Source organism: Pungitius pungitius, chromosome 1 (assembly GCF_949316345.1).
Source record: "Pungitius pungitius chromosome 1, fPunPun2.1, whole genome shotgun sequence".
NCBI lineage: Eukaryota > Metazoa > Chordata > Actinopteri > Perciformes > Gasterosteidae > Pungitius > Pungitius pungitius.
Genome location: NC_084900.1, coordinates 9545583 through 9555555, shown reverse-complemented (window position 1 = coordinate 9555555; position 9973 = coordinate 9545583). Strand labels below are relative to the sequence as shown.

The window sequence follows — 9973 nt, the reverse complement described above, 5'->3', positions numbered from 1 at the left end:
TTCTCTCTGTCTGTGTGCGCGCGCGTCATACATAAGCGCGAAGCCGTCATCACTGCAACTCTCGCGATAGTTAAAAACGCATGGCCGCTCACAGTGTTTACAACTCGCAATGAACCGATGAGTAAAAACACTAAAGTCCTGAAGAAGAAGGGCGTAGAATATTTCTTTAACTGGCTCGTAGTCTCCAGCTTGCGGTGAAACCTTCATACCAGCGAGGAGAAACGTGTGTATTGCCAAACAGACTACAACACAGGTCGGTAACATTAGCTCTAGACTGCTAGCTTATGCTAATGCTATCAAGAGCTAACGTGAGGTGGCTATTAACATAATGCATTTTCCAACAAGTTGCGTGATGGGAGCGGGACGTGTACGGGTGATTTAATGCCTCGCTGGCGTGAATTTAGCAATATGATCGTTAACGCTTGTCTAGAGAGGCTGGCACGTCACGACCAGCCACAGGTGTCATCAGATTGTTTGCACGAGCAGTTCAGCTATTCAAAACCCTCAACGAAAACGTCACGTTCCCTCCTTTGAGTCGACGAATGTGTTTGAACTTATTGGACCGCGCTCCTAAATTGCACGTTTTGATATTTGCTCTCCCTCTCCTTGTGTTGCTTGCCCTCGCCTGCCTCCTGTTGTCTCCAAGTTTGTCGGTGCTGTGATGTCCTCGACCCCCAGCAGACTCAAACCCCCCCACTGCAGGAAGAAGCACTATCCCAGTAGCACTTACCTCACCCACGTCTGACAGCCTACCCTCAGACTTGAGGCATCGGTCGCCAGGTGGAGGACAGGAGACACTGGGGAAAACCAAAGGGAGATGTCTGATTCGGCTGGAGGTGGTGAAAGCGGTGGTGTAGCAGGCTCTGTGCAGGACCCGGACGGGGACAGCGACAGCGACGCCCCTCGTCAGGCACCAGCTTTGCCCGAGGGTGACATCTTGGAGGAGGAGGAGACCTCAGAGGACGGGGAACCTTCGTCCGCCAAGCGGCCCAGAGTGAGCGAGGAGGAACCGCGTCCGGAGCCGGTCGGGGAGCCCGTCGATATGCACGGAGAAAGGCCGGCACAGACTGGCCCGCTGCAGGAAGATCCAGCCCCAGCAGCACAAAGTAGAGTATATCAAATGAAACGTGTGTATATATACATAAGAAAAGGGATAGCAATGCTTTGACTCGAGTGAAGATTTTAGGTGTCCGTCAGAGATAATTATTCAGGATCACCAGGGAGTTTAAAGAATTAACCTTCACAAATTGACTCCCTCTTGCTAGAAACGGGTGAACCGGATCACAGTGAGGACGCAGTGGAAGAGGTGCCCGTGGGGGGGGGGGTCGAGGAAGAATGGCCACAGGATGGACATGTTGGGTATGAGGCACCTGTAGAGGAAGGCGAGACGAAACCAGAAGACGATGACGGTTCTGCAGACAGCCCCGGTGCAGAGCAGCGGTAAGTGGATGAATTACTATTTTTATCCCCTCTTTCCACGTAGCGATGGTATCTGGTATTCATTATCTCATTTCCGTGCATGTCTGCTATCGCAAAGCGGTTTACTTGGCAGACGTTATACCAATTGTTTCAGAAAAGTGTAACGTTGAAACCATCAACCGTACTTGGAGTACTGAGAAGAAGCTACAGTTGTAGGCTTTCAAACAAGTACAATGTCAGAATACTGTCAATCTCTAAGCATTTGGACCATGTTTTCAGTTGGCTCACCCCAGGCAGAAAGTAGTGAGTGAGTGAAGGTCTCGTTATCAAAATATTCTGATCATTTTACAGTTGCAGTTGTCAATTATCCCAATGGAAATATTTGTCGATGGTTTAGAAGGGGTTCAAGCTGTCGGGATTAACAAGTGGATGTGTGAAATGTAATTAAGGAGCATATCCACTGTGTGGCGACACTGTCTACTTGATTTGTGCCATTTGACACCATGTTCTAGTATATGCTGCATACAGTTTTGTACCCAGCGAGGAAATACTTTAGATGACGTGTGACTGAATTAAAACAATTCTTAGCAGAACTACAGGTCGATTTTTTTTTTTTTTTTTTTTTTTTTTGTGGTTGCGGTCATTCTGGCAACTTAATTAGTAAGATGGAAAATGTAGTCTCTCAAAAATGGTGTGTGAGATTTTCTTTCCGGTCTGTTAAAGTAGTTAACTGAAGTCTTGCTCTTTTCTGTTTTGCTTCCAGTCTTGGTCTAGATTTCACCCAGAACCCGCAGATGCTCACTGGTTCCTGGAATGAGTACTCCAACCTTCCAGAGAATTACCTCAAAGGCTGCAAATGGTAATCTCTTCTAGAAAAAAGGTCACACCTAGCACGTGGACTAGGTTTTGAAGGTGCTAAAATGGCTACTTCATTATTACAGAAGTGATTAATATGACTACCAAATAGAAATAAGATTGTTATGTCACTTTGCAAAGAGATTCACCATTTAATGATGTAAATAACTAATGAGCATTATTAAATGACCAACATGATGGGTTCAGTTGTCATCTTGTTGTTTATTTTTGAGGAGAAAATTGAATGAATCCTGTTTTGAAGAGATGTTTTTATAATAACATGAAACGATCAGACGATAGAGGGAATTCTGAATGTTTAACACCACACCAAAAATTAATTGATCATTGTATTTCGTATATGTATTGCATGAAAATAAGCACAAAGGATAACTTTTAGAATTGTCATTATTCATTTATTCTTTGAATTGAGGAAACTAAATTGGCCAAGAAAACGAAACCTGCATCTCTAACATTGTGCCGGGGAGCAGACATTGGGTTCATTCTTAGAGCGCAGGGGCAACTCTATTGCAGACAGTGCATTGTGCAAGTGAGGCTCCAAGTAATAAACCTCTCAATCTTATGTCCCAGATAAAATCAATTCAGTTTTTCTCAGTCCACCGCCATCTGGTTCCAATTCCTCTTGCTCTTCTACACTAGGGCTCCTGATGGTTCCTGTATCCTCACCAACAGCGCGGACAATGTGCTCCGTGTGTACAACATCCCTCCAGAGGTCTACAGCTACAACTGGGATTCACTCCCTGAGATGGTGAGCACACCTATAGCTTACCGCCGGGGGTTCCCCACAATATGTTTGTGTTGATATAAGGGAATCATTAAAGGAATAAAGAAGGATCATTACAACAGTGTCTGGTGGGAATGCAGAATAGTGCCAGGATTCTGGACCTTTAGACTTCACTACTACTACTGTTTGTCAGTGACCTAAGCTAGTATTTACACTTTTCTTTAGCCAGTAACAAACAAACAAACCTTGAGGTAAAGTGCAACGGCTCTGATTCGAGCCATCGACTGTTGGGGGACCAAAACGTTTTTTGTATTTTTTCATTCAAAGGGGAAGCAAGATGTTATCTAGTATGCCTATATTTTAAATCAAATTTGAAACAGTTTCTCAAATCGTGTTTCTACTTGGAAATGGCCATACTCTTGGTTATTACTAGAAAGTAATGAAAGGTTGGAAACTCTGGATGGGGGGGCCCTGTCTTGTGAGAGCTCTTTTTTTTCCATTTCTGTCATGGTGATGTGATTTAAGGAATTAAAACAACATTTAACATTTACAGTGGCTTAATAGGGATGTTGATGACATTTCTCTGAAACACTCAGTATGTTGTATCAACTAAGGGAAAATATGTCCGTGTCAGGCAGCAGCAGCCTGAGGAAAGGGATTACTTAAGATCTAACAGAACAGGAAAGACATGGTGTCTTTTAGGTTATCCCAGCCAGGGTCTTAATTGTGTTACAGGCTGATAGATTGGGATCAGTGAACAAAAATAATTGAAATATTATCCCTTTTTCCCCCCATCACAGAGGGAAAAGCGGAGCTTTTATTGCTTCATTTTTCACACGCTGCCCGCTGGTCTGTGAATGTTACTCCACGGTGTAGCAACCTGTTCAGCATCAGAACTGTTCGATCCCATCGGCCACTACGGTTTGTTCTTTACCTTTCTGATGGTTTTGCTTCCCTTCTGTGGCAGAGTCCGGTGCTGAGGATGGCGGAGGGAGACACCGTCTATGACTACTGCTGGTACCCCAAGATGAGTTCTCTGGACGCAGACACATGCTTGTGAGTTCAACGAGGCGTAACTAAAGACATAGAAAGTCCGATTGGAAGGTCTGCCTGTACAATGGTGAAGGATGGGTACGCAGAAGAAGCCCCATGTGGCTCATTGAGGCCGGTGTCACTAGATCTCGGATGGTTCCGGTTGGACGCAGTGCGTTTTTTAGCTTTGCTCGGGCCTGCCTAACAGGCTATTTGAATAAACAGGAAATGGTAGTGCGCTTGTGAGTCATCCTTTGATTTCCGTGGTATTCACACCCATTGTGGGAGCCGGCCGGCATCGTGGAGCCGGCTGTAACGGCCTTCTGATGTGTCTCATTATGGGTGAAGAGTTGGCCTTCGTCTCGTCTGCCTCGCGTTGCGCTCGGCTGTTTGAGGCCCACGGTGCGTTTCAGCATGATTCAGCCCACTAACGGCCTCTCCCGGGTGCAGACATCACCCAAAGAGCGGCATGATTCTGAGTCAGGGCATCTCTTTTCATCTCATTCCTTTTCTTCACTGCCGTGTGTGCAGTGGTGCCGCTCTGAAGGGCTTCTGAAAAGTGTTAATTGTGACATGACGGCGTGTCCGTGGGTGCGCTGTTGAACAGAGAGGAAATCAGTAGCACGCCGACCGAGGCGAGAGAGGCAAGGCAGGTTCAAGTCGCTGACAGATTCTGCTCTGTATACCCCTCAGCCCCCTACCACCCTCCTCCAGTTCCCATCATCCTCCTCCAGTTACTGCCTCCACCCTTCCCAAAGATCCAACTGATCAAGGCCCCCCGCTACGGCACCACTCCACCAGGGTGGGGGGGGGGGGGGTGGTGGGGTCAGGCGCTGTATGGTTAGAGATGAGTTGTGTAAACAGAATAATCCAACGACTCATGTGGACAATGAACCTCTCGAGAGGCCCCTGTGTGTATATCTGCCAAAGCCCTGCAAAGGCCTGTCTGTCACGAGGACGAGGATGGCGGCTTGAGCTTGGCGGGCGATGTTCCTCATCGTCTTCAGATCACCGCCACGTATCACAGGGGAGCCCCTGCAGGGCTCCGCCAGGTGGTTGGAGACAAAGCTCAGAGTCGATGGTTTAAGAGCCAAGGAGAGCCGATCAAAGGTTACGCCCCCCCCCCCCCCCCCCTCTCTGCTTTCACTCTCCCATTTTGTCCCTCCTCTCCGCTCTTGAACTTCTGTCTGTCAAAAGCCGTGTGTTGTTGATGCCCCTCCTGTAGAGCGGGAATAAGGGCCCCTGTTAAGGCCCAGTGAAGTCGCACTGAGTTCTAGGCATCGCTCCAAGCTAGCAGCAGTCTAGCATTATAATTGGGCATTTTCCGGCCCTGCAATAAAGCTGCGGCGCAGAGGGGCCACAACCAGACGCCGCAGCAGTGGCTAATTTCCTTTGTCTAATTGAGCCGCGGCGACGTCTCTGCATTTGTTCAGCGCCCAGTAATTGGACTTAAAAAACCTTTGGCCCCCCATTTAGAATCGATGAGAATGGTCTCCATTAGGACGCACAGCACAGTGTGGTGCATCGGGTTTGGTGCACTGACACGTTCAGGGGGAGAGGTTAGAAAATGAAAACGAGATGTTTGGTGCTCATACATAAGGTATATTTCCAAAGACTCTCAGCAGCACCCTTTGTAGCTTCTCTACACTCACTGCTCATAGAATCGGGTTCAATGACCCACCCTGTGAATTCTTTTTTTTAATAATTTGTAATTTGGCCTCTCGCTGCTGCTCCTCCGTAGTCTTGCCAGCAGCAGCCGAGACAACCCAGTGCACGTGTGGGATGCCTTTTACGGGGAGGTGCGAGCAAGCTACCGGCCCTACAATCACCTGGATGAGCTGACGGCGGCCCACTCGCTCTGCTTCTCGCCCGACGGGACGCAGCTCTACTGCGGCTTCGACAAAACCGTCAGGGTCTTCTACACCGAGCGGCCCGGGAGAGACTGCGAGGAGAGGCCCACCATAGGTCAGTCATCCAGCCCGGTTAATCTTACACATGTGTTAATTGTGGCTGCTTTACATCAAACGGTAACTTAATAGCCATTTAAATCACTTTGAGTTCTAAGCTCTCGCGTTTGTATTGAAATGCAGTGGCCCTTCTGAAAACTCAAAACTCAAAACGTTACTTTGAGAGTGAAGAATATCAAAAGATTGGCATTCACAAGCAAAAATTTCAGAGAATCAAAAGCACAACGAAAAACAATGAGTATGTAGCGCCGATGTGACAAACGATGTGAAGGCGTTTTCTTATTTTCTTCTTCTTGTTTGACAGCTGGGTCTCACATCTAACGGGCTAGGTAGTCAAATCAAAAAGCACAGTTTTTATTATGTGCTTCAGACAACAAAATAAAGAACTAAATGTTTACGGAGAGGACATATTAATACCTGCCTCACACTAGAACCCAGTTTGAGCTGGCTGGCAGTCTGAAATGAACTGAGCTGTGGTCTGCAGAGTAGTTACTGCACACCACCAAAATTATCCTTGAAAGATTCTTCATGTATTTATTTTATTAGTGGCAAGTTATGCAAAATGAGATGGCATTAAAAAAAAAAACTGATAAAATATGCAAAATGCCTGGAATGAGCTTTTTGTCGGTATTAAGTAAAGCTCAACTCTAAACTTTGCTGCCATGATTCCATCTCGCTCTGATAGATTGATGCTGCCAATAGCGTACTTTTCTATTTTGCTCCATCAGCTTGGCCTCACAATTGATAACTGCGGAAATGTATGGTTAATCTCGAGAACAACTTATGTGGCACGCGAGGACTGTGCCAAACCCCCGCCTCGGCCACTTTGTTCAGGAAAACGTGCCAAAATCCATTTTCAAAGAGTCAACTTTGAGTGTCAGTGATTGCGAGCTGTGTCGTCTTGTCACCGCCTTGCCAAATGTCCCTCCGCTGTCCTCTCGCTGCAGTGAAGAAGCAGGGCCAAAGTGGCATCATCTCCTGCTTTGGCTTCAGCCCCTGCCAGTCTGTTTACGCCTGCGGCTCCTACTCCCGCTGCGCTGGCCTCTACTCCTGCCAAGACGGCACCCTGCTGGCTCTGCTGCCGACCCGCCACCACGGAGGCCTCACCCATCTGCTCTTCTCCCCTGACGGCCACTACCTGTACACTGGGGGACGCAAGGTGAACACACACACACACACACACACACACACTTCTATTCAGCGGGACGTAGACCGGAGAGCCGAGGACTCTGTTTCCGGCTTGTTTTTTACTTTCTCAAATAGTACCTGTGATAGCCACCTGTAACTGTGGATAAAAGGCTCTGGTGAAAAGTGTGCACGTGTGTATGTGTGAGTAGGATCCAGAGATCCTGTGCTGGGACCTACGGGAGCCGGACAAGGTTGTGTTTTCACTCAAGAGAAACGTGGCTACTAACCAACGCATCTACTTTGATCTGGACCCGTAAGTGTACTGCACTCATCAGCGATGTGAGCTTTGTGACTGATACTACTCTGGACTACACAACACATTAATACATTCTGCAGTCATTTGTGTACAAACTGCCACATGACTGATTAAATCAGCTGTGGCCTGGTAATTATGTTAATTGAGTCCAAATGTTTTTTCCTGGTTCCGTCGTGTGAAGGTCGGGCAGGTACCTGCTAAGTGGGGACACGGATGGAATGGTGTCGGTCTGGGACACCCAGACAGCGCCTCCTGATGGTAATGAGGAGCTACTGCAGCCCCAGCTCAGTTTTCAGGCCCATTGGGACTGCACCAATGGCATCAGGTATGCAGCACTAAAGGAAGGAAGGGGGGGGCACATTGTTGTGGTTCAGCCTGGCTTCCTAGGTGTGTTCTAGGTGTTAATAAAACGTTCTAATTCGGGAAATTGTTCTGAAATAAGTCAGATAGGAAAAGTAACGGTATCCAACTTTTGAGTTCTAATATTAATTAATATTAATCAAGGGTATTGTTGCTTGGGTTGAGCATGGGTTGCTTTAATATGCATAAAAAACCCTGGTATCCCCCGGTCCATCCTCTGTATAGTTTGTAGAAGACGAAGTAGCTGCTAAATTGGAAATGATGCATCCATGAATGTCCATTTATGACGTTTGGAATGTGGATGCCAATAAAATAACTTGTTTTCAGACCGTGAGATGCTTCACTAAGTTCCTCGTCGTGTTAACATTTAAATCTACTTTTAACGAATATTAAGTGCAGTGCTGCGATTCTGTCTTGAATCCCTACACATCAAAGTATATTTGCACAGCCCAATTTTCATTTCCTCCCATTGTCTTCATGCTGCATCCTCCTCCCTCTCAGTGTTCATCCCTTCATGCCGCTGTTGGCCACATCCAGCGGGCAGCGGCAGTTCCCGTCGCCCGGCGAGAGTGAGGGCGACTCGGCCTCTGAGGGCGAGGGAGCGGAGGCTGGGATGTCGCCTCCAAAGACCCGGCAGGACAACGCTCTGAGCCTGTGGTGGGCCGGGCCGCTCGGCAGCCAAGAGCAGGAAGGCGAGGTGGTGGAGACCTGACGCTCTGCGCGTCACACCTGTCCCGGGATATTTAGATTGGGGACGGCCTTCTGTGGATGAAGCTGACTAAGGGATCTTCATGCTATATTATGTTCTGGGGTGGCAATGCATTTCGGGATAATTTTAAAATCTGGTTAAATATGAATACTTGCGGCCTAATTAACCTTATGCAATTCAGTCTTAACATAACATGTGCAAGTTAACATTTCCTGACACAGATTAAAGGTCAGTGCAGGACAGCCCAGAACTATCTGCCCATAAGACTGGTCAATGCTAAATGCAAAGTAGAGACAAGATGGGGACTCAATTGAGTTATTTTATAATCTTTTGATATGAAACTTTTTTTTTTTTTCGAGGTGAATGTTCTTCCTGATTTGTAAAGGTTCGGAGGGCGAGAAGCAGCCCAGTGTGTCTGGGAGTGTGTTTACGTGTGTGGCTAATGCTGACGTGGATGTTCCTCACTGGTACTTAGCTAGTAAGTGCCATTTGTCCTCGAGTTTTGCGTTTGTAGACTGACGGGATCTTCCGGTTTTACCCTCTTTTTTAAAATAAATCTATTTGGCTGTGTTGTTTCGCTCAGTGCATGGCCACATGTATATTTTTGTAAAGCTGTGATCACTAATGTTTTCAAATGTATGTTCTGTAAGCAGCTAGCTTGATTTCTGTGTCTGCAGTACAACAGAAGTCTAATGCACCCGGAAAAACAAGTGTTTTTGTTTGTTGTTTTTTCCAACATTTTTACCTGTGAGTGTTGATGTGGAAGCACAGAACACATTGTTTGTATAGTTGTATTAATGATGTACTGCGGTGGTCAATGCTAATCGTCGCACCCATCAGTGGGGTGTGCTTTGCTTCAGGTGTTTTTCTTTTGCAGGTCGATCGGATGAAGCACATCATGATCCAACTAAAGCCTTGTATCTTTGACACTGAGGAATCGATCAATTTCGAAGCCTCTCCTGATCCAGGTTTCCCTCCTTGAACTCAGACTTTGTTGCCAAACAATAGCAACTACAATTGCGTGGCTGCCATTGAACAATACTACACTGATTTGAATTGCCAGGAAGCATTAGGAAACCATGTGACCTACGTCTACATGGATGGCTGTGTGTGCCACAGGTGGCTTTATGCTGGATTTCATCAAGCTACAGTGAATTAAAAGCATATCTCATAACGTTATTTTATCCGTCTTTTGTCCCTTTTCTGTTTAAAGCAGTTCAGAGTTGGATGCCTTGTATTAAAACTTCACTCAATGCACCATGATGCTCTACTCGAGTCAAGAGGCGGCTCTGAAAAGCTAAAGGGACCATGGGCTCTCTTTCTTATGAGATGGAAACTATTCATAGCTTTCACCTTTCCCACTCATTCCGTACGAATGCGCACACACTTGTGTATTTGATTGTCTGAAACCACAGGGGCAGCGAGCCGAGTTGGAGAGCTGCACG

At 46.8% G+C, this 9973-nt stretch overlaps 1 protein-coding gene across 1 annotated transcript; it reads left to right on the top strand.

The window, feature by feature from the left end:
• The first annotated feature begins 60 nt into the window (after window positions 1-60).
• Window positions 61-9331, top strand: wrap53 (WD repeat containing, antisense to TP53). The gene is made up of 11 exons (XM_037477875.2): window positions 61-253; window positions 647-1106; window positions 1266-1440; window positions 2183-2278; window positions 2932-3040; window positions 3984-4072; window positions 5790-6013; window positions 6963-7174; window positions 7353-7456; window positions 7641-7784; window positions 8321-9331. Exons 2-11 carry the CDS (start codon window positions 818-820, stop codon window positions 8529-8531), a joined length of 1653 nt encoding a protein of 550 aa, XP_037333772.2. The 5' UTR covers window positions 61-253; window positions 647-817; the 3' UTR covers window positions 8532-9331.
• The last annotated feature ends 642 nt before the right edge of the window (window positions 9332-9973 follow it).

Excerpts from the sequence above, each read along its gene's own strand:
- wrap53 (XM_037477875.2), top strand. The coding sequence starts at position 818 with ATGTCTGATTCGGCTGGAGGTGGTGAAAGCGGTGGTGTAGCAGGCTCT. Across the intron at positions 6,014-6,962 it reads CGAGGAGAGGCCCACCATAG|TGAAGAAGCAGGGCCAAAGT; the intron begins GTCAGTCATCCA and ends CTCTCGCTGCAG. Across the intron at positions 7,457-7,640 it reads ATCTACTTTGATCTGGACCC|GTCGGGCAGGTACCTGCTAA; the intron begins GTAAGTGTACTG and ends CGTCGTGTGAAG.